General features: G+C 44.7%; 6 protein-coding genes across 6 annotated transcripts; 2 read left to right on the forward strand and 4 right to left on the reverse strand.

The window, feature by feature from the left end:
- Positions 1-9: 9 nt before the first annotated feature.
- LbPR_S4 (serine carboxypeptidase) lies at positions 10-2,160 on the reverse strand (the record flags this gene model as incomplete). Its single annotated transcript, XM_001887584.1, has 14 exons — positions 10-90; positions 141-296; positions 347-382; positions 433-462; positions 518-557; positions 619-764; positions 823-921; positions 981-1,109; positions 1,164-1,257; positions 1,316-1,348; positions 1,404-1,681; positions 1,726-1,792; positions 1,845-1,908; positions 1,959-2,160. 14 exons carry the CDS (start codon positions 2,158-2,160, stop codon positions 10-12), a joined length of 1,455 nt encoding a protein of 484 aa, XP_001887619.1.
- A 1,075-nt stretch (positions 2,161-3,235) lies between these two features.
- LACBIDRAFT_310503 (uncharacterized protein) lies at positions 3,236-4,671 on the reverse strand (the record flags this gene model as incomplete). The annotated part of the gene is made up of 3 exons (XM_001887585.1): positions 3,236-3,324; positions 3,383-4,059; positions 4,112-4,671. 3 exons carry the CDS (start codon positions 4,669-4,671, stop codon positions 3,236-3,238), a joined length of 1,326 nt encoding a protein of 441 aa, XP_001887620.1.
- A 9,643-nt stretch (positions 4,672-14,314) lies between these two features.
- Positions 14,315-17,178, reverse strand: LACBIDRAFT_333001 (uncharacterized protein; the record flags this gene model as incomplete). Its single annotated transcript, XM_001887586.1, has 6 exons — positions 14,315-14,776; positions 14,833-15,356; positions 15,404-15,937; positions 15,992-16,424; positions 16,634-16,900; positions 17,038-17,178. The coding sequence occupies 6 exons, from the start codon at positions 17,176-17,178 to the stop codon at positions 14,315-14,317; spliced, it is 2,361 nt and encodes a 786-aa protein (XP_001887621.1).
- Positions 17,179-18,292: 1,114 nt separating this feature from the next.
- Positions 18,293-20,338, forward strand: LACBIDRAFT_333002 (uncharacterized protein; the record flags this gene model as incomplete). The annotated part of the gene is made up of 8 exons (XM_001887520.1): positions 18,293-18,396; positions 18,497-18,608; positions 18,682-18,937; positions 19,203-19,309; positions 19,443-19,509; positions 19,558-19,763; positions 19,817-20,000; positions 20,154-20,338. 8 exons carry the CDS (start codon positions 18,293-18,295, stop codon positions 20,336-20,338), a joined length of 1,221 nt encoding a protein of 406 aa, XP_001887555.1.
- A 522-nt stretch (positions 20,339-20,860) lies between these two features.
- On the forward strand, positions 20,861-21,784 carry LACBIDRAFT_333003 (uncharacterized protein; the record flags this gene model as incomplete). Its single annotated transcript, XM_001887521.1, has 6 exons — positions 20,861-20,909; positions 20,972-21,080; positions 21,130-21,306; positions 21,339-21,378; positions 21,534-21,659; positions 21,707-21,784. The coding sequence occupies 6 exons, from the start codon at positions 20,861-20,863 to the stop codon at positions 21,782-21,784; spliced, it is 579 nt and encodes a 192-aa protein (XP_001887556.1).
- Positions 21,785-23,372: 1,588 nt separating this feature from the next.
- LACBIDRAFT_310511 (uncharacterized protein) lies at positions 23,373-23,669 on the reverse strand (the record flags this gene model as incomplete). The annotated part of the gene is made up of 1 exon (XM_001887587.1): positions 23,373-23,669. One exon carries the CDS (start codon positions 23,667-23,669, stop codon positions 23,373-23,375), a length of 297 nt encoding a protein of 98 aa, XP_001887622.1.
- Positions 23,670-24,240: the final 571 nt, after the last annotated feature.

The raw sequence follows: 24,240 nt of genomic DNA on the forward strand, positions 1-24,240 counted from the left end.
TCAAGACGATTAGGTGGACGAGAGGGGTTCATCAGCCATAATTTGCGTGAACATCTGCGCAGCCGCTTGTCCCACAGCTAATTTCCCAAACTAGATATAAAATTAGACACGATTAGCGAAATGCCTATCAGCCTTCACACCTTGTAAGCCGGGACCTCATGCCCCGCCCCATAAATCCGTATGTAAGAGAACAGACCAGCATTCTTAAATTTCCCGGCCGCCTGACCGGCGACCGTGTATGTACGGAAAGCTTGCTGCTTGTATAACGACGTAAATTGTGTGTTTAGATTGTCCACCTAGACAGAGAAGTTAATTCTAGAATTTTTGGAATTTATTGTGGATGTACCATAGCCTCCACGCCATTGAAGTTGACGATATAGTCCTGGATTGGAAATCAGAAATGCATTGCGTTGGAAACGCTGAAGGTCTGACCGCGTCGCCGTCGTAGACAATAGTCCTAATCTAAGACTCAATACGTAAGTATTCAACCGACTGCTTTGGTTGAGCTAAGACCCACCCCAGCGTTAATCACCGCTTCCAAGTCTGGTCGTGAGTTCCTCATCCAATCGCCTATGGGGTTATGTAAATAATTAGGAAGGGGGGGTGCAAAGTCAGGACTTTCCGGTAGCGGCAAAATTGAGATAAACGTCGTTATTGATCTCTTGCCACACAACACCAGCGCCCACAGCGCCGGCAATAGAGTTCAAATAATTAGTGATATCGGGAGGGTATGAATCTGGGTTGGGGGTCAGAACGTAATACGCCTAGGTGTAACATTCAGAAAAAATAAAATAATGCGAATGGTGAGGTGCACAAACTCACATCCCAGTTTCCAGCCAATGGAGATAGGATTTTTTGATTACAATAACTTTGCGCTTTCGAACAGACTGAGTTCGAGCCGCCGTTGTAGCAAGATTTAATCTACAATAAAAATGTGTTAATAACGATACTTTTTGTAATATCGGGAAGACAAGTCATACCAGAGCTTGACATCCTCCCGGCTTTGTCCAAGCAGTTTTCGCGCGGTTGACGACGGTTGATGAAACGAGGGCATAGTATGGGTTGCTTCCAGCGTAAGTAATGTAACCGGGGTATTGTATCAATGGATCCTAATTTTTCGGGAGCTTACAGAGGACGGATAGTTAATGAATTTGCGGGCCTACAGTGAGTCCATCTCCAATCCCAAGAACTTTTAGGTTCAGAGTGATGCCAGAAGTCCTTCCCGCTGCAATAGCAGCGTTTTGAGAAAGGAAATGCCTAGATGAGCGAGAGAGGTTAAGAACTTTGCATTGCGACTTTGAGTTTTCGAGCTTACGCAGCGAAGGCTGGACCATAATGACCGCCATACCTAAACCGGTATGGTGAGTGACTCTTACGATTTTTTTAAAAAAAAGGTAGCTTACGATTCCGTCCAAATTGCAAGTTTATTTTTTTGATACTTACAGAATCTGGAATCGGACAGAAAGATTTGCATGAAAGTCCAGATGTCGGACGCTGCTTCCTGCGACGTCCCAACCTTGAGATCTCCATAAGAGAAGCCGACACCAACCGGCTGATCAATGTATACAATGTTGGCTTCGTTGTTCCACGAGAAGGGGTTTAGAGTGACTGAAGAGCTGTCGTTGGTAATGCGGCAAGGACCATGCTCTTGGAACAAGCCAATCATGCTGGATGCTCCGGGCTATTGACAGTCAGAAATTTACTTTGATGAGTCATGTCACGCACACCACCATTAAACCAGAGAGTGAGCGGAGCGGTATCAGGGTCCTGGCGAGATTCAAAAAACCAAAACCTGCGATGAGGGAGTCAAGCTGCTATAAGCATCTGTTTATCTCAAAACTGACCAAATGCTCTCAGTGTCGGTTAAGTCGCCATATCCGGAAGCCTGAAAGACGCCTGAAGTAGTTTCTGCATCGATATTTTCAGTGTTAACTGAGAAGCGAGAATGAGTAAAATACCGCAGACGCCCGAGTTCTCGATGACTCGTAATTTCCCCGGGGTGGTAACATTGCTCAACTCTGCGCCCCTTGCTGTGAAGGTGGTCGATGTGATTGATGGGGATCGCGGAACATCTCCCAGAACGCCTTCAATGATCGGTACTTCACCAGCCAAACCTCCGACGAAGTAAAGGGAAATCAGACAAAAGTAAGCCAAGACCATGACACAGAGAATTTTTTTGTGTGGCTGACTCCTGGAGGGCAGGGTACTTGAGTTGAGAAAGAAGTATGGGGGGAAAAAAGTTTGCGGACCGTTCAGGATGTCACAGCCTCGGACTTCTATCTGATTTCTGATGATGCAGCACCCGGAAGGCCGCGATAGAGCCCACATCTTTGATTGTGGAGATATATCGACAGAAGTGCCAGTTCTTTTGCATAAAGCTTTTAGTTGCCTTACGAAGCGATCAATAACCACTGAGGACCAGATCTGCTAATTCCCCAGAGAAGGGAACGAATCTCCTCAGCTGACACTGGTTGAGGCGATGGCCATCGACAGATTACGAGCATCCTCCCAGTGGTGGGCCAAACGAGAGGGATAAAGGGAAGGGGCAGTGGACGCTGTACACGTGGGCAATGGGCATCACCACTCGACATGTGCTACCGTAGTTGCATCGGACGTGAGCGTTGGAGAAGGACTCTCTTTTTTCTTCTGTATCCCCCAACGATCCGGGGCGCGTCGATTTGAATGACAGTCGAGATTCATGTCAGCGTCTAGTAAACGGGGGAGGTTGAATTAGACCTTGTGTATCATAACTTGTTGTGAAAGCTTTCGGAAACAGGCATCCTCTGCCGGAGTGACGTAGTTTTTGATGATTCGAATGTAGACAAATAATATTTGAAATAACGTAGGACAAGGTTGAAACAAGGCAAGATGGCCGAGCGGTTAAGGCGTGTGACTCAAGCGTAGCTTCCCTGCATTCGCGGGTTTCTCATCATCGTATGATGGCGTGGGTTCAAGTCCCACTCTTGTCAACGTTTTGCGCATGGTTTGTGATGATTCAGAGTTGGCGTAGTGCGCCATGTTTTGCACTCTACATACTGTGCTCCAGATTATAGCCAAATTTTGTTGGAAGTCCATCGCACAAGGTTGGCAAGGCTCCTGACAGGAATCTTTCAAGCTACATAAATGCAAAACCCTAGTAGACAACTATTCGATCGAAACAAAATGGTAAGTTGAAGTCATTAATACCCAGGAATGAGAGTTTTCCTGAAGTGGGATGAAGCTTGGATGAAACCCTTTAAAGTGGGTGCTTCGCGATATAGTCTGCGACAACATCCTCAGCTGCATACATAAAAATCCCACCATGAACAAACTCTGGAAGTTTGCCTAACCAAATACCACGCTAAGCTTCAGATTGGTTCATCACGCAAAGATCTACACTCACAAAAGATCCAAATACCCCAGTCCCTGATCGTCTGGGACAGCCAGTTCATATCCCTCTTGGCATTCGCGTTCCATCTAGATTGATCGAGAATGAAATGGACGCGTGGCATGCGCAGCATTTCGTACGCTTGAGCAGCTTTCTCGAAGCCCTGCGGAATGGGGAGATAGTGCTTTAATAAAAGCGCATGAACGACTGCGTCTTCAACTGCGCAGGATACTCCCTGGGCCAGGTCAGGTGTCATGGCGTGCGCGGCATCCCCGATGAGCACTATACGTCCTCTTACGTCGCTATTCAGAGAGGTGCAATTAGACCAGTGTGGCAGGCGAGGAGTAACATGTCTTGGGATTGTGGTTCGCGACTCCGGGTCTGCGGCGTATCCGAGTTCAATGAGATGCTTGTAAAGACCACCTTCGGGGGTATCGTATGGTGACTTCCAATCGCCGTAACGCGTGAGAAGCTCTGTTTTGTCAATCTTTTCTCGAGTTGGATTCGATAGTGCTTCGTAAACGGTCCACCATTGGATGAAAGGGGCTGCAGACGATAAAGAAGTGCACGGAGAGTAGCCGAAGAATCCTTGTTTTCCAAAGGCCATGGTGATGCGATGGGTATCAAAACTCTCTTGAAGAAGTGAAGGTAAAGATGAGATGGGGATAAAACCACCAACGCCGGTGAGACCACTGAAAGTATGTGGTTAGCTTTGTTGAGGGATTAAAATCTGATCACACCCACTTGTACATTGCAGGATACGCGCCGTTAAAAAGCGAATCCTTTACGACGCTCCGAATACCATCCGCCCCGATGAGGAGGTCCGCAAGCTCCGAGCTCCCATCTCCATACTCAACCAAAACCTGCTCTCCGGCCTCCTTCACACTCACAACCTTCATTTCCCACTGCACATCCTCCTCCCGAACGCGAAGGAGAAGCGCTTCATGAACCGTAGCCCTCAACACCATCACCTGCCCAAACTCCCCGTATCTTTCAGCTGTACCTGCCTTCATCTGTCCTAACAAACGGCCTTCGGAGTCACGAAAGGTCATTAAACCTCCGGAAAAAGCACGTTCCCGGATGTAAGAGGCCGCCTCCGGGGAAATGGAAGCAATGGCGCGCAAACCGTTGGGCGCGAGTCCAATGCCACCCCCAATTGTCCGTGAAGAGTTGGCTGGAGAAGTGTGTGATTCAACGAGCTTTATGGAAACGGCCCGGTCACTCTTAATGGATTGAAGGTGCTTTCGCAATGCGTGGTATGAAGCGAGACCTGCGATACCTGCTCCGACAATGATGATTTTCATGAAGGCGATTGGTTTGACCTGTGAAGAGTTTGTTATCTCGAACTGGAGTCAGTATAAGTATAAGGCGACAGCTTCCCGGCGCCTCATTGTTGGCCTGAAAAGTATCGAGGGCGCAGCATCGAGGATTGAAGACGCAGTATTGAGGACTGAAGGCGCAGCACGAGCCTAGTCACAGCCATGACAGGCGCAGTATCACTGGCAGAACTAACTGCATACGTCTTCAACGTTCAACCTTCGGCAATGGTGGCTTGAATGGTTGTCGAAAACGTTCAAGTCACGGTTCTTTCAGAGCTTCGCATCCACTGGGGTAGACCGTTCTACGTAGACTGATGGTGGACTCGGCCTTTTCCGACTTTCCACCAGCCTCATGCCAAACAGCTCATCGATCCTGGACCCTGTTATTTAGCCACGTCCCTGAACCCGCCCACCTTCGTCGCGCCTTCGCCCGCCCATCTTTGTTGCACCTTGGCCCGCCTTTTTCCACCCATCCTCGTAATAGAATGCTACTGGTCTATTTTGGTTGACTTAACAGGGTCATTCAAAAATGAGCGCAGCTCGCAGCTCGAGACGTAGCAAGAGCCATCAGCTTATATAACGTAGATTTAAGTGTCCGCTCAGGGCGGTTATCCGTTTGTCATGCCAAATTTAACATCGAAGCTTCCTCATCGTTGTTTGCTGCTCGCCGTTTCCAACGATGAGCTCGAGTAAATCTTTTCTTTGTGGCTCTAATTTGGCGCACTCTTCAGCAACTCATAGCTAGAACTCAAATATATTATTTCCCAATTTTCTTCAATTTGTAATTGAGGTAAAGATACCCTGCTAGGTTGAAGCCGACGACGCCAAACGATGCTGGAAGTGTTTTGGCGACGTGGCAGGAAATCTCATCCACCACGTTCGTGAACGTGAACGCGAACAGGCGAACATTGCTCAAATGGGGTACTTTCCCACACCCCGCTTTGCTTTGTCAGTCAACGCGCCTGGCCACTCCCATGCCGCACGACCACCCATTTCACTGCTGCGCCCCGCCTGTTGTCCAACACAGTATCACAGCGACAAAGCTACCTGCACTCCAGTGGCCAACGCGATGTCTTGACCATGTACTTAGAACAGGAGAATACCACTGTTTTTGCCCAATGGATGCACCACCTCGTGAAGATCCATGTCCTTGCCTCATTCAATTTTGCCGCAATGATGGTGGCTCTGGTGTCATGTCTGGGACAAGGACACCGTTTTTCAAAAATTACATATATGGTAACTACATGTAAAGATTATATAGGGTTGTATAGTGTAGTGGATTATTGTGCTTTTTTGATCTCCTTTTATGGCGAACCTAAGTTCAATTCCAGCGATTGATATCTTTTTTTTTTTCACAAAGATAATTGAATCACAAATATGTATCTTGTTAGAAACTTGACAGATTGCTATGAAAATTTGTAAAATATATCCTCTCCCTACCTACCATTTAAAAATGGGGCAGGCACCCATCGGGGGCCACAACTATGAGGAAACAGGATAGATATCATGAGTAAGTCTTCCCATCAGCATGCATTTTTACACATGAGGACAGAGTACTGAAAATTACAATGAAGAGGAATAATGATGGCTCTAGTGTCATGTCTGGAACAGCTGAGAATGTTTCAATTCTTTTCAAAAATGTGCATGTAAGAAGCAGGGTACTTTAAACTGATTATATATGTAGAATTATAGATCAACAGCAAGGGTTGTTCAATTATGACAGATTTATTGTCAACTTTAGATGGATTTATTGTAACACAGTCCAGATCTTGAGATTGTTACAAATTCTTTTTATATGAAGGTCAAGACTATGTGAGGAAATATTAACAACATACCAGCACTCCTGTATCAGCATTTTTAAAGCAGTACAACTTTTTTTTTACCCATTGATTCTGTCTTTTTGTTGCCTTTAGTGCATCAACCTGCCATTAGGAGGAAGAAGTGCATGTAAAGTGCTTTCACATACTCTGAGATATTCTACCAGCATGGACACATACTTTGATGAGCAATTGCAACAAGTGGAACTGACTTTATGCTCAGAACAGCACAAATTCTCTTTTCAATGGTTTAAAAATGTGTTCTAGGTTCATATTAGTGTATCCTATAATTCCCACAAGGTAAGTGAGCTATTCAAATATTTTTCTGGCCTGCGGCACATAGCACAGGGAGAAAAGCCAGTAGGAGGTCAACTGCTTGAGTAGCTGCCTATTTGGGCGTGGGTGTGAGATTGATCGCTTATGTCTGTTTTTGGACAACCTTATGTCTTTTTTTGGACATGTCTCAATATAGACATAAATTATGTCTATATATGGACATAAGGTGTCCCAGACATGGCACCAGAGCCATGATGGTTGCCGACAACTCGTGGGGCCTCTCCATGTATATCTGGGTGCTGGAGATCCGTCACGAAGGCATTTGCGTGGGGCATTGGTTCAATCGGTAAGCCTGCCTCTTTTCTCTCTCCTACTCTGGGTTCTTATGGTCTCTCCCCTTCCAGTGCCCTTCATGTCACCGGACACACTACCACATGGCCCCTTACAAGTTCTCCAATGCTGAGCGTTTGCTTTTACGGATCAGGGAGCCGGCTAATCAAGCAGGATATGTGTCATTAGAGCTATGTCGGAGTTTTCTAATTTGGCATCTCAACCGGTTCTAACTTGTTGTGGACATTCCTATCAAATTGCCGTCATAATTAAGAGCAACCAAAGAGTTTTTGGTTACAATTTTGGTCCCATCCAGGGTGGCAACCTGGTTGCAACAGGTGGCAATGGGAGTTTGTTGGAATAGTACAATCCGGCATTTGCCAGTACATTCTTGCACTTAATTAATTAGTAATATCAGACTATTAACTTAGTAATCCCAAGTATGAAGATAACACTAGAATATGGTAGATACATAGTAATTAGGTATATAAGGACTGTAGAAACTTGTACATAATATAGTTCATCCTCTATTTCCAACAGAGTTCCAGCGTGATTGTAGCCAATTTTGGGCTAAAAAATGGAAAAATAAAGAACTTTCAACAGTTAGCACTGGTTAGGATGCCGATTCAATGCCGTCCCAATTTCGGCTGGTTGTGACAAAAGAAATAAATCTCTGACATATGCCCTCCCACCCCTCCACCCCCACCACCTGCTAGTCAGACTGGCCGGATTGACTGTGCCAATGTTGTATGCTATACCAAGAATGTGAAGTGCACACAGGGCAGCCAGACCTGCATTGAATTCAAGTGCAAGGCCTGTTGTGTTCATGTGGCGCACCAAGTGACAGCTAGTGGTCAAGGATGAGCACGCTGTAATGCACACGGTCAAGATGCGGTTGCTGAGGTACATCGGGCAGTTCTCCCTCAGATAGACCCCTATTTGGATCAATGGTGAGAGGATGTGTCGACTCATGATAGCGATATTAACAGGTGAAGTCAAGTTTCAACTACAAACACTGTTCCAACCCCATTTCCTCCCCTTCCTCCCCTTCCTCCACGCCAACCAACACCAAATTCAGCCCCCCTTCAGCCCACAATCACCTCTCAGCCTACTGAATCAACGTTGGGCCCCTTAATTACTCACCGATCACTTGCTCAACCTTTGGATGCGGAATGGGCCACTCACCGTCAGGCCGTGCAAGACGAGAGAGCCACCATTAGAACTCGAAAGATACAGCAGCACAAGATGGATGAAAGGAACAAGTGCACATGCCTATTGGTGGTTTATCACACTGTAAGTCTTTCACATTCTAAGCCTGGCTTCTACCGCAAAAGCTCATATTCTCAATCTCTAGAACGGTTCACAACCAGCACAGATCGATCATTACGTCGACACCTTTCCACACTTCCAGCTCATGTCCTCACCTGATCTCGTTCATGATCTGGAACTCAATGAGAACTCTCATCTCGATCATTGGGATGGAGAATGGAAGATAATTACCCTCAAATCCGTGATTGTGGTGGAGAAAGACCAGCAGGTACTCCTTCACATCTGGCCCAGCCTTCGTCACACACTTGAAGATTGTCCAGGGCTTGACCATGAGCTAAGCTTGCAACTGAAGCGACAGTCAGGGCAAACAAAGCACGTAGCAGAGCATGTATTGGTATCACCACTGAAGAAAACCCCTCGTCTCCAAAGTGGGAGCTCCGTGTCAATCACCTCTTCCCAGGCATCCAGCAGTGATGTCAGTGGACCTTCTCCATCATGCCGACTTCAGATTGAGGCAGATAACACTGGAAATTTGGATACTATTTCTTGTGCCATTAAACCTGCAAAACTAGCATCACCTCATCCTGCACATCATTCCCAATCACAATTCCAATCTCAGTTCAACAAGTCACATATCAATGAACAAGTTCGGCGTCTTGGGTCTCATTTGGGTTCCGGGGGGATGCTATCTTTGGGGAAACAGAAGAAGTGGCCCAAAGATTTTTTTGTAAACGAAATTGACAAGGGATTCCGGGAAATGGAGAAGATGATGACAGTCAGGAATGGGAAGACACTTGAGGAGGTGTTCTCAGTGGCTTTTCCTGGTATGAAATTTGGAAAGACCTTGGAGTGGAAGTACCAAAAGATTTGGATGGAGGCAGATTTGGAGCTCAAGAATGCTTTCATCGATCTGGGACAATCCCCAAAGGCGCTCTTCTGGCACTTTCTTAATGTATTAGACAATCCACGACAATGGCCTCTTTCAAAGACTGAACGGGGTCAGTCAGAATCACCCTCCTCATCGACATTGTGTTCTTCGCCTTCCTCCTTCCTGCAGTCAACCCCACCGCTTTCGCCCCACACGCATGAGCCCACTGCTAGAAAGGATAAGGAGTAAATGAAGCTGTCTTCCATGGAGGCAGAAGAGCCAACATCGCTTTGCCCATTTTGTGATGCACAAGTGTCCTCCCTATCTCCAGTGCTTCTCACTATGTACTGAGACCTGGAAAGCCAGACCTGGTCCGACCCTCTGCCTGACAACCCCAATCACCGCTCTGCAAAGTCTTTTACCGTCTTTGCACTTTATTGTGAAAGGCATCGTTTCGAGAGTCAATCTCTCCCCATTGCGATTCGGAATAATTGGCCTATGTCAATTGACTTTGGAAAGCTCTTTGATCGTGTTGCGAGTTATAATGAAGATCTGGAAGCCCTCATAGAAGAGCCTGAAGAAAGTGATTTTTTTAACAGAGCAAGACGATCATTTGGTGGCGGTTCCAGCAAATTGACGAACATCAATAATTTCACAGAAGAAAGTGCTGGCTAGTAAGTCATATTTACTTGACACATCTCAGATAAAACTCATTAGTCTGGATTATAGTTATGGGGAAGAGGGCTATCAAATTGTTATTCTCGCACTTCAATCTTTGTTCCCATTTGACGAGAAGACTTACACCCCATTGACATGGAAAGCTTTCATTTGAGAGTACCTTCTGCCTGAAACTATCATTTTGCTTATTCAGGAAGATCTACGCATCTCTCGAACTGCTTGCATTGAAACACTTGCCCAAAGTCGGCAGTTTGGTAATCACATGCACCCAATGGAAACAGAGAGTGTGGCAGTACACGATGCAGTCAGAAGGGCAGCCACATGTTCTCAACATATCAAACAGGAAGCTATCGATCCCAGTCTTGACAACTGCACCATGAGAGTTGAACAGGGGGGACCAACATATATAGATTTGACTCTCTCCAATGACGAGTAGATGTATTTCTTTGTCATGGTGTCACTTTTGTGACTCTAACTTATAGTACAGTAGAAACACACCCATTCCACAACAAGTTGTGTTTGAAGAATGAAACCAATTTATTCACATAGATTATAGATCCAGTAGTGTTGTGTTAAAAAATGTAAGTGAGAGAACTTGAGGAAAATCTCTTAATAAATTAATTACTCTGGCATTACTCTGTTTACCTGTGACCATGTGTAACAGTGTGATGGGCGCTCACCTCGACCTCAAGCTATCGACTTTGGATGGTGTGGACGTGATTTTTCAAGTTCTGGATATGCAGGACTAGGGACTGTCACGGATAGGCTAATCCCGGGTAAACCCGAAATCCACCCATATTTGGATACAATTGATGGATTCGGGTAACTACCCGGACTATCCACAGGTATCCGTGGGTAAATTATATATTTTTAGACCTCTTTGAGTGTACCTGCCCTGAATAGATAAGAGTGTGTTATCTGTGTCCTCAGCTCCCTTTGCCTCTTGCCTCCATGGCACTATGCCATCACAACAACTCCCTGTCCCTGCTGCTCGTGGAAGGGGTCCAAATCGTAACCTGCCATTCGCTCCCAGCCATCACACAAGCCCTTCACCAGAAAAATTCAATTTCCCATCTGACGACAACACAAACAGCTTAGATAAGGATATTTCAGCTCCTCCAGTACTAGTATCACCAATAAAACGTCGCCAACATGCTGCAGCACCTGGAATCAATAAACAGAGTGACTTGGAGGTCTGGGAGTTGTCAGATGAGGATATAATTGGTGAGTCCTTTGCATTTTAACTTCAAAAAAGATTGTAAATTCTTTTGTATAGCTGCTGCCAAGACAATGTGGCGTTCTGATGCATATGACCATTATTCAGTCTCCCTCCAGCGTAATTTTGGATCCAAGAGAGAGCCTCTCTCTCTCTCTTATGTGTTTAGATGCAAGTCACGTCCGGATAAGCATCCTGTGGTTGTTCGGCCATGTTCAAAGACTGCGGAAGGTACTAGTAACATGTTGAAAGGGATGAATGCATGTCTACAGGCACAGGGGATCTCCAAGATGCAACCAAAGGACGACGCTCCTATACCATACTCTGTAGCAGGTCATCGAGCTCTACTTGCACAGCGCTGTGCTACCAGTGCACGTCCATTTAACATGGTCTCTGATCCTGACTATCTGAAGGAGATCCAAATGCTTCGCCCTGGAACTGCAGCTCACAGTCCCAATACGATTAGCCGTGATCCCAATCAAATTTATCTTGACATGTCAATTCATGTCAAGAATTACTTTAAGGTACTGTTTTTTTTTCTTATCCAATAAATTCAAGTTGCTAATGAAAGGACAGTCACTAAACAGTGCTATCCACCTTGTACTTGATGGTTGGACCTCTCCAATTGTCTCATCATATCTTGGGCTTGTTGTGGTTTGGTATCAGAATGGTTCAATTCATTGTGCAATACTGGAATTTATACGGTATGGATAAATAACTTGGTTAGCATCTTAGTTTAAACTGACTCACTTTTTAGCCTCAAACAAAGGCATGATGGAGAGTATTTAGCCCAGGTTGTTTTTGATTGTTTGAAACATTTTGGTCTTACTGAACTGGTGTGCATTTCTTTGATCTCTATTTATCCAATTTCTGATCTTTGGTCAAGCTGTTTTCACTTTGCATGGATAATGCATCAAATTGCGATTCCTTAGCAAGGGTACTTCCTAGGATGATACCAACATTCTGGGGAGAAGATGCTCGGCTTCGCTGTCTGGCTCACATTGTAAATTTGATTGCTAAGGTAATGCTATATATATTTCTCAATATTTTATTAACTCAGCCTCATTTCATTCACAGATATTTATATCCTTCTTTTTCAAAAAACCAAAGCGAAAGAAGAGTGTCAAAGTTGCTGCAAGTACAAAGAATGTGGGTGCAGGATTTCGTTGAGCAGGAGAGGTTGAGGATTTTAGTGAAGGAGAGGAAATTGTTCTTGAACAGGGTGATGATTCAGAGGATGAGGAGGAGATTGCAGTCATTGAAGAGGCAGATGTTGAGGAAGATGAAGCAGAGAATGATGAGGGGCAAACAGTACACAATGAAAAGGTGGCAAAGACATTGAGAGAGAAGGCAATTCAGCAAATGGCAGCCAATGGGATTATCATTGACTCAGGAGAAGAAAAAGTAGCTCTTCAGATTTTTCCAAAGGTGAGTTTCATTTCCACCTCCTATGTAGTTTTTAATATCATGCAGGTTGCTGGCCTTGCTCGCTTCTGCAACATTATTGAGCAACTTACAGCTGTATCATCAAATGGACTACAAGCATATCGTTTAACAGAAGAACAATGGGAAATTGCTTCTGATGTGCAAGAGGTTCTCCTGGTATGTTTTATTTAGTATTCAAGATTGAAATCTAAATATTCCACTTTACCAGCTTTTTAGTGACATTACAAAAATCTTCTCAGTTGCAGAAACACCACTTGTTGTGGATGTTCTCCCAACTCTAGAAACCTTACGTGAAGGGCTGATTGCTGCAAGAGATGATCAGGAGAACAACCCTGCCAATGTTGTCCGGGTTGCTTGTCATGCTGCAGTTCTTCTTGTTGATAAGTATTCTGCCTTTTCTGGAGCCTGTGATATTTACATAGTTGCCATTGGTAAGAATCCAGCTTGATCTCTACATTTATTTCTTATATATTTACCAGTGATGTGTCCTGATCGCAAACTCAAATGGTTTCAAGACCATGGTCGTGACCTCCAACAAATCAAGTCCATAAAAAGTATAGTATGTGATTACTGGGACAGTGTATATGCAGGTGAAGAGGAGAATGAGCTGAGAGAGGAGGAAAACAAGGTAATTGGTAAAAATATCTTTGAAATCCTGTTATTGAATTGAATTTTTAGCCAAAGCGATCACGATATGCACCAAAAGAAAATCAGTTTGTTAAGGACCACATTCAAACTTACCTTGATGAACCCAGGGTAGCAACGGAAACAATCAAGGAAATGGGAGGTTATATGATGTACTGGCACAATGCATCACAGTCCCGACCACGACTCTCATGAATGGGTTCTGATTTCTGCTCAGCCCCAGGTAAGCACCATTATTCACACTCATTTTCCTTTATTTTCAACAATTGTTGCAGCTACTTCTGTGGATGCAGAGCGAGCAGGTCGCCGTCAGATCAATTTCACCCAGCACAATATCAACTCTCAAACATTCAGAGCAGAAATGGCTCTTGGATCCTGGATTAAATCCCCCCTCTACCCAGGCTTCAATAAAGTTACAAAAATGATTGAAAAAAAGATGGACAATGATTTCTTTTCCTCTTGAATAGCTTTTTGTAACACTTTATGTCACCAAAATTGTTCTTTCAATACCTCTACCTAAATATCAAGTTTCAGAGTGGCCCAGGCATGCTAATACACCCCCCAAAACACACTCTGTGATCAAGGCTCAGTCACATCAGCATTATATGAGGGGAAAGACCTCAAATTATGATATATGTATAACTTTAGTTTTAATGTACTCAATTTAGATAATATATGAATGAATTTTGTTTGAATATGAATTCTTCTGAATTTTCGCTTCATAACGCAATTTTTTTTGTAAAGAACGGATGAGAAATGAATGAGATACACCCATTTATATAACTGAAGCTATGTCCCCAGCCACTCAGGCCATTTTACCCACGGATATATCTGTACTGTGCCTTATCTGATCCGTGGGTGGGAAAATCCGTGGATTGGGTACGGTTAATACCCGGGTGTATCCATGACGGTCCCTATGCAGGACCCAATGTCATGTGGTAGGATGGGAAAAAGATGCTGTTAGCTATCTAAATACTACGAAGCTAATGCAAACTCCGTAAGTGGCATATCCAGAAGGCATTGAGGAGGTTGAGGGATGCATTGTTGACTGGTTACACTAGAATCGGTACATCCAAGTAGAAACTACTGCAGGTGATCAGGGCATAGTAAAATATGACATGGTATACTATATGGTGCTTTCAGCCTTCTCCGCAGGTCCTTAACCAAAATTTGGTTGTGCCGCTTTATCATTTCATCTAAAAAAAATTCAAACTGGTCAACTTGCATCTCCCTGACAATTGCCTGGTATCCACCAATCCAAGCATTGGCTTGTTCAGCCACTGACGAGTTGAAGCACCATTCTTGATCATTGATATGGAGCTCAGGCCAAATTGCGGGGTTACAATATCTGCCGCAATCTACATCTGATACCTTGTGTTTGCACTTGAAATGGAAGACGTCGACTGGGAGGGCACAGTCATCAAAATAATGCTTGAGAAAAGGGTCTGAGTCATTCTCAAGCATGGCCCTGATGCAGCAATTATTGTTGTGCCACATAACTCTGGGAAGGGAGGCCTTCATAGGAAATAGTTTCATCCAAAATGTCTAGAAATTTAATATAAGCTGAGAGTTGAGCATGGGGGAAGGGGGGAGACACTTACACGAACACCATTGGGTGCTTCAGATCCATAAAAAGTTGCACGGCCAAGGATAACACCACAAGAAGCTACACAAAGTTCTTCATTGTGTGTGTGTTTGTGTCCTAACTGAGCTTTGACCATTTGATTACCCTGCTCAGCTTTGCTGTTACAAGTACCACTGGTGTCAACCAACGAAGAATCAAGATCATCAAATTCTGAAACACCTTCCTCAATATTGGCTGGGCTTGGAATAGAATCAACGGGCTGAGAAATTTTGAGGTCGGTAAGGTGATCCTTGAGTTGAAACATCGCTTTGTACTGAAATTCATTGTAAGACTGAATTTTTCGATGTTCTGGTAGAGAAAAAGTCAAAAACCCAGGCTCGACAGGGTAAGAACATGTTGTCACAGAGCAAATGAAGTTGAGGTGCTGATGTTCTGGACAAAAACAGTCCTTGATGGAAACCAAGGGTGTGGTACAGTCATGTTCCCCACAGCAAGGATGGCCGATCATTACACCATCAGTGACAACAGAACGAAGGAAGGCTTAAAATTTAATCAGAAAAATTCTATTAAGTGTAAAAAATGGTTACTCTGTGTTCCGTCGGCTTTTGTGTCAATCCAGCAACACAAGTCACATGCATGGTTCCATTCTTCTTGACCAGTACCAACCATATGACAGTTCCGTAAATGAAGTGCAGGTTGAAGACACTTCACCTGAGATGGTGAGTCATGCTCCAGTTCAAGAACAATTTGTTGCTCCTTGCAATCTTGAAGCAGCCAATAGAGAAAAAGGGAACTCCACACATCCTCAGTGTCCAGAATGAGACTCTTTGAATATGCAGCAGGAAGATGTGGTGTTATGGAACTAATAGCCAGACCTTCATTGTAGATGCGAGCACAATTTGTTGTGGATGTCCTATCATTGTCTTGAGGGAAGTATGAATAATAGAAAATTTTGAAATTGTACCACGATGTAAGCATCATTGTGGAAAACAGCTTGCAAGTTCTCATTTCAATAAACACATGTTGAGCAATATGTATGAATTCAAATGAGCCCATGTAGTATGTGCACCAGGATGCATTGGTATGAATATAATAATTAGCATAGTATTGTGTCTTGCAGCCTTCACAAACCGGTATCAGTTGAGCTGTTTGGTGGAAGGGAAAAACATACATACAGCGACAATGCATAGATGTTGCAAACCCAGGAATTGGACCAAAGTCTTGTGTAAAAATGGTGACTGGAAAGGTGAGAGACTCAACAAGCTCTTGCTCCCATAACAGTTGCGCATTGTAGCTTGTGCATGATTTCTGCAGACATGCAGAGTCCAGACAAACACGGGTAGGTGGTCCTAGGTAGTAGAAAGCGACCCCACGCGAGATACCATGATCAAGAAATAACTGTAGATAACGGCGGCCAATGGAACACAAGTCGTCTTCTGTCAGTTCCATCTCCCAAGCTACACAGTGTAGTGATTCCCATGCAAACTTGGCTTTGCCATCATCCAGCTTAAGAGACACCTTCAAGAATTCATGAATGTTGACCGGAAGACGCTTGTTTGGCTTCTTGTCATCAGACCTAGTATAAAGATGCAGGGTGGGTTTCAAAAGCTGAACGAGATGAAGGAAGCAGATTAGGCGATCAATATCAAACACAGGGGTGAGATCAGGGTTTTGTTCAAAGACCCTGAGTATAAACGAGATCAGGGGGCTTGACATTTGGCAATTGGGCTCTGAGACGCACTCAACAGGTGGAAAACTTGATTATATATGACATCGTGATAATCTACTAATTGTTGGATAGAATAATAGGGGCCTACCAGATAACAATAAGTATGTTGAAAGGTGTCCATGCCGTTGCTGACAAGGATGTGACGAAGACAAGAGGTGGTGGGCGGCAGGTCAAAGCACAGCGTGAGCGCGTGAGCCACTACTGTATGCCAGTGTGAGCCATGCCAGAGGATGGACACATGACCGTGGGTTGTTCGCCCGTTCAGTGAACCGTTCGGCGAACGCGTTCGCGAACCTTGCTCCCAGTCGATGAGTTGTCCTCCAACGTGGCATACAACGAGTAAGGTAGGCGGGAACTATATGGCAGGATTTAAATTCGCCTTTAATCTAACTGCTTCTCAAGACCACTTCTAACTCCTACCATTATGTAAGGTGGGACAGATTTCACACAAACGGGATTTAGGAACGAAGTAGACTACAAGAAACAACGTACAAAGGATTGTAAAAAGATAATGATTACATATGACGTGACAATCATAGAAAATGGGACGGTCGCCAGAGTGAAGTCTGCCTTGGGGATGATTGATGAGCATAGTAATTGCACTAGGCCATCCGATAACATGGATGCAGGCATCGTTCGAACTTGATGCAGCCCACAACTTTATTATTTGAAGTTCTAATACGCATGCGCAACATCTTGTGAATCCTTGAAGCCGCCACTGCAAGGCTGCATCACGTAAATGGTTCGACGGAATTCCTCAATGACCGCGTAATCTGTGTGTACGGCTATGTGATTGGTTTAAATTCCAAGAAGCATCTAAGTACAATGACAGAGAGTTATGTTATATATGTAATCCAGAAAACACAAGGAAAAACAAAGGCTCTATTCTTGTTTTGTTTGTGTTTCTCAACAAACATTCAACAAACTCGACATAACAGGAGTTTGTCATTGCGCCTGAGTCTTCCACAGCCTTCTCCGATCCTCAGCATTTCTCAAACCTCTAGATGTCAAAGCTGGGAATCAGAAAGGGTGCAGTCTAGACAGTGAGCACCTATCACGACCTCATTGAATACACACGTCCATGACATGCTTGGCAGATGGGAGTTCTTGCTTGGTTTTTTATCGATTGTTCTCTACTCGATCTTCCATGCTGTCTCGAACTTCGAGGCCTCGAGGAGTGGAAGGGTTGGAAAAGGGCGCAGTCTGGATGGTGAGCACCTATCACGACCTCATTGAATACACACGTCCGTGACACGCTTGACAGATGGGGGTTCTCTCTTAGTTTTTTATCGACTGTTCTCTACTCGATCCTCCATGCTGTCTCGAACTTCGAGGGCTCGATGAGTGGAAGGGTTGGAAAATGAAATGATGGGAACCAGCAAGGGTGCCATCTGGACGGTGAGCACCTATCTTGAATACAGACATCCTTGAATGCACATGCATGACACACTTAACAGGTGGAAGTTCTTGCTCATTTTTTTTATTAAGTGTTCTTTACTTGATCCTCCACGGTGTCTTGAATATCGAGGCCTCAATGGATAGAATGTTGGAACATCAATGGTCTGGGCAACCAGCGCCCAGACCGAACATGTTGAATAGATCACTCTCGCCAGCCCATGCATCTGGGAGAACACCAGCCCATGACTGGTATAAAAGGAGTGTGTTGAAACTGGCAAATTTGCAGTCTTGTCGCTTTCCTGACTCCCAACGATACATCAGACTCTACCCAAACCGTGATTCTTGCTCAATGGATTTCTGTGGCACAGACACTGGTGACGGCTGTGGTCGTTCTTTTCCGAACAAATCATCGCCTGGCCTTTGTGCGAAGTGCACCAAGCTCGCGAGCCTCATGTAAGGATCACCCAAGTACGACCAGTGGAAGGTATGTTTTAATCTGACATATGTTGCATCAGAGCCACACATTAATTATGACTTTTGTATTTTTAATTAGGGCTTCAAACAGTGCGAATCTTGTGGAATCGCTTGGAAACATCTCGACACCTCCAAGTGTGGACGTTGTGTTAGTGGAATGGCGCCTAACCTTTCTGTTGTCGACCCACCACGTAAGTCAACGCATCTCTTCACGATCGTTGTAATAAATTGTTTTGTTGGCTAGATACTCAGACTCTCATTCAGAACACCGTCGAGGTATCGCATGCTGCCCGATCTCATGCAATGGATGCTCACTTGAGGAAGCAACCCGTAGCTCAGCAGCTCCATACAACGGCTGGATTGACGGCCGCTAAGAATAGCATGGCTGCAATGACAGAGAACAAGGTGTTCATCACGGCTCAGTGTCGCATCAAGAGCGCATCGTTGAAAGACCAGAAGAATACAGATCCCACCTTCGGTCAGTGGGGAAAACCATGGTCTCAAGATGTGTACCTGTCAGGTAGGTCTTATTTCTTGTGTGTATTCTTAAACACCCATTTCAATCAGGCAGAGGTTCTCGATGAATATTTAGCCACCCTAAATGTAGGCTGGGCAAATGACAAAGGGATGGAGCTCATTCCATACGTTCAACACATTTTCTCAATGATCTAACATTCTCATCTGTTTTAGTGAGGAGGTTGAGTTTCGTTGGACAGGGAACAAGCTATTTCATCCGGGGGATGAAAATAAAACTGTAGGGGAGGTATATAAAACATATCTTACAGGTGAAATGGCACAGTTTTACGCCGCTCCCACTTCTGGCACCAAAAAAGCAGCCGGCGCACAACCGCCACTATTCATGGCTCTCGAGTTATACATTGACCAGCCTAAGGTATGTTTTTTTGTAATCAATAAACTTGATTGTATCAATCTCACATTCTTAGTTCATGATTCGATGATGTGCCAGACTCAATCACAGCACTCTCGGATTGCCATCTACAAGCATTGGCACTTCCGTTCGAAAGAGAAGTGCAACTACTATGGAGGCTAACGATGTACCACTTTACAAGCGCCCTTCGACTTGTGATGCAGGTTTGTCTTACCTCTATCATCGATGTGTACTCCTCATCATTTATTTAGGTGGTGCGCTCGAATCAACATTTGTTCGAACAAATCACACCTATGTGGCCATCGATGCATCTGTTGTTCAGCTTAAGAAAGCTGTTACGACGTGTAATGCAGAGACTGGTGAGGTCAAGATAGTGTGGCCGGACAATCTGGCGGCATGCGGCGGCATCCTTGGGAAGGAAATTTTTGCGCATGGTGCCACCAAAAATGTGTACAAGGTATCCTTTATTGATATACTTTTTTGCTTTTGTAATACTGATGAATTTCTCAGTTGTCGATTGGTTCTGACCTATATGTAGCAAAGAGATTCTTTGACGTTGGTTCTGGTAGAGAAGTGATGGCGGAGGAGAATACAGCTAATCTAGAGAATGAGCTGATTCGTTTGAAAATGGTTGGGTGGTTCCTTCATAAATTTAAAGCTCTTGCCAAGGAACACAGTGTAGAATTCTCATCAGGTAGGCTATCATTTCATTGTCCTTTTCGACAACTCACCCGTTCTGATTCAGGTATCATTGTTTCTGAATGTTTTCTTGTTCGCGAAATTGGCACACCCTCTCCAGCTTCATCACTTCCTTCTTTTGAAGATGACTCTGCTGTCTGGCTTGTAGAGCATTGTCGCACCAAGGCTGTTCGGAAGTACAGCGGAACACTGGTTCATCCAAATCGCCAAGACAAACTTGGACAGACACTGTCCGTGTTCGCCCACTTTCTATATGAATACAGCAGAAAAGAGCTAGTTCTTGCGGACATCCAAGGTCATCTCACAGCTTCATATCCGCACATACAAGACTAACATCCGGTTATCCAATAAAATTTGTAGGTTCCCCGATGACGATTCAAGGTGTCAACACGCTTATCCTTTTCGATCCAATGTCTCACTCCCTCCAGTTGTACGTACACCACTCCATACTCAGCCTCAAACTCTAACTAATACAATTGCAACCTAAAGAGACTCTGGAATTGGAGACCATGGGCCAGAAGGCATCAACACATTCACCAGTCAACACGTATGCAATCCCATTTGCTGGGGCCTAAAACTTGTCCCGCTGTTGGAAAAGGAAATCCGGAGCTCCGAGGAAGAAGAGACTCCTGAATGAGGTGTCGGGAATGAGGTGTTTCTTGTTTCTTTTGTGTCTCCAATGTGATGCAGCCAACATCCCTGCATCATCACCCTCATTTTTCTCGCTCTTCTTGGGTAGCCATCTTCATCTGTGCGATGTTCATTGAATAAAGAATTTATTTTTTCCCTTGAGGGCTTGTCTATAAAAGCTTTCGCTGCAGGATTTTGAAGTGCACCACCCCAAAGTTGCCTCAAATGAGCAACAACAACCCAACAGGAATCAACGGCCATGGCGTCAAGAATTGTTCGTTCTTCAATCTGCTCACTCCCTTGACTTGTTCTTCCTCGATACTGACAAATCTCAAGATCCTGATGACGAGACACTCAAGGCATCCTTATTTCAATATGCAAAAGAAAAACTCACAACCGCACAACGTCTCGCAAGGCTAGAAGCTGAACATAACCTTGTAATCAAGTATGTTTTCCCACATCTGCACTTTTCTACTATACTAATATTTTCATAGAGCTCCAACGTTGTACAAGTTGTCGCAAAAATTCAATGTACCAAGTGTTCGGCGGCTGCCCCCCGCTGATATTGCTACACAAGCAGTTCTGGAAAACGTCGCAAACGATCCTTCACAAGGACGTGGGGTCGGGACCATTGGCACCCTTCTTAGCAATCAAGGGATGCCTCTTCCACGGTAACATCCTTTTGATTCTTATAATCGTACAGAATTGAAGTGTTCAATGGATTTAGGGACTTCATTCGAAATGTGCTGGCTAATTATGCACCCGAGGGCCTTCTTCGTCGCTTTCCTGGTGTCAATAATTCATCGATCTACCCTTTCAGCACTCGGACCTAATCACCAGCACCACGCCAATGGTCACGATAAATTGAATGCTCAAGGCCTCGATATGGGTGGTGTAGGCTTGGGTATCTATGGGATCAAGGACCAATGGTCCTCATATGTTCTTCACCTCGTTGTTGTCCCAAACAATCGACTCGCTACTACAGTTGGGCACATCCACCTTGATTGTGTTGAAAACATTCTCAGTGAGTCGTTTCTCGCCTTCATCAGGAAACAGTAAATTTATACGTAGTTTCTCACTAAAATCTGTTGCACTGGTACATTTTGGTTCTTCTCCATAGCACGCAGTAGCCACAATGTGTCTAGGTAGTTGGCCTTTGAGTGTACATTTCCCCAGTATCTGTCCGGCAACTGTCAGTAGCCCCAATATCCTTTCACCAAAGACCTGTAGCTTCGGTAGATTAGACAACTCAACCAAACAATCAGTAGTAGTTGAGAGAAGGAAACTGAAATTTCCGAATAAAGGTGCATGACAAAGAATGAAGTAAATAGGTTACCAGTGCTAGGTGTATGCTATACATCCGAGAACGTCCGTAATGAAAGAAACCATCTGTGATAGTGCTGAAAGAAGGTCATTAGTGGTTGAATAGTGCGAAAGAGAGGAACGAGGGAGTGGGTGTGCAGGAGGTGATTGGAAGGTGAGGAAGACGAAGAACAGTAGGCTCGGGATGGGTTGGGTTGAGAGGGGAAAAGGTGAAAGGTAGTGTTTGGAAGTCCGGTCTCGTGACCGGAAAAAGACCATAACCAGACCGGACCAAGACCGCAAAAGACCGGACCTGCGGTTACGGTCTTTTATTTTTGAGATGTAAAGACCGCAAAAAAACCGGTTAATGTGAACCGGTCTTGACCGGTTTGGACCGGTATTTTGTAACCCCTTAAATACCCTTTAAAACGCACCCAAGAACGTACGATTTGGTAAAAAAACGAGAGAGATATGAATTAAAATGTAAATTACTTTTGGGAATAATAGATGTATCAGACTTATTTTATAGAAACACCAATTCCTAACGGAATTTGACGTTCTTGGACTCGTTTTGAAGCTAATAGAGATGTTAATAAATTTACCGATTCACAAATTTAAAATATTGGCCTAAAGACCGGTCATAAACCGGTTAAAACCGATGCAGACCGAAACCGGTCTATAGACCACAAAAAACCGCGGTCTGCGGTCTTTTTGCGGTCCGGTCTGGTCTTTTGACTTCTGGGGAAAAGGCAGACCGGTTACGGTTACGGTTAACGCCCCTGGGCATCAAAAAACCGGACCGAACCGGACTTTCAAACACTAGTGAAAGGATGAGCAGGGAGAGTGAGCAGTTACAGTGATTGTTTTGGGTGTGTCGGAGGAGGAAAATGGAGGAGAATCGGAGGAGAGGTTGTATGTTGGTCGGCTGTGAGATGAGCAATGCGCTGACTGTGTTGCAGGTAAATCTGTCAGCATGAAGAGAGGTTGGCCATGTGACTAGTGTTTGGAAGTCCGGTCTCGTGACTGGAAAAAGACCGTAACCAGACCGGACCAAGACCGCAAAAGACCGGACCTGCGGTTACGGTCTTTTATTTTTGAAATGTAAAGACCGCAAAAAGACCGGTTAACGTGAACCGGTCTTGACCGGTTTGGACCGGTCTTTTGTAGCCCCTTAAATACCCTTTAAAACGCACCCAAGAACGTACGATTTGGTAAAAAAACGAGAGAGATATGAATTAAAATGTAAATTACTTTTGGGAATAATAGATGTACCAGACTTATTTTATAGAAGCACCAATTCCTAATGGAATTTAACGTTCTTGGGCTCGTTTTGAAGCTATTAGAGATGTTAATAAATTTACCGATTCATAATTTTAAAATATTGGCCTAAAGACCGGTCATAAACCAGTTAAAACCGATGCAGACCGAAACCGGTCTATAGACCGCAAAAAACCGCGGTCTGCGGTCTTTTTGCGGTCCGGTCTGGTCTTTTGACTTCTGGGGAAAAGGCAGACCGGTTACGGTTACGGTTAACGCCCCTGGGCATCAAAAAACCGGACCGAACCGGACTTTCAAACACTACATGTGACGACCACCAAGGCAATGCATCTGCCAGTGGGGCTGCTGACAGCGAGGCCCAGGCGATGAGAGGATGCTGGTGAGGAAGTGGTTGACGTGCTGGTGTTGAACAACTTCGACAATTCGTTGAAGTCCGTTCAAACTCCGACACCATGTGACAACGTTGATTTTTGAATTTCTCTACACGTTCTTCCTTCCTTGCCCCCACCACATCGCCAACTCGTAAGTCTTTCCATCCAAGTCCTCTTCATCTCAAGTCAGTTCATCCTTTCCTTCTTCGTCCACATTCTCCACACTCACAATCCTCTTTGTTTGCTCATCTCTAGTCAGTGCGTGTATTGGCCATACTCACACTCACCCCCCTTTCTCTCCTTGTTTTGAATTTGTGCATGCTTTCATCTGTCTTTGTCCATGTCTGCTGTACTCAAACCCCCTTTGCCTTCTCGTCCAGGCAGTGCTGACTGGTGACCACCTACCCTCAAGCATGTGTAGCATCTCTGTGTGTACTTTCATCCTCCCTCATCTGTCTTTGCCATATTAACCTTTCCCTTCCTCTCCTCATCTCCAGGCATTGTCTCTTGTTGGAGTTTGTTGTACTCCCCCCCTCCTTCCCCCTTTCTCGCCTCATCTCGAGGCAGTGTGTACTTTCCTCTTCTTTGATCAGCTTTCCTCATCTCTTATCGGCGTTCGTTGTACTCACACCACCTCATTCCATTCCCACTTTC

The sequence above is a fragment of the Laccaria bicolor genome, genomic scaffold (genome assembly GCF_000143565.1).
Source record: "Laccaria bicolor S238N-H82 LACBIscaffold_46 genomic scaffold, whole genome shotgun sequence".
Classification (NCBI taxonomy): domain Eukaryota; kingdom Fungi; phylum Basidiomycota; class Agaricomycetes; order Agaricales; family Hydnangiaceae; genus Laccaria; species Laccaria bicolor.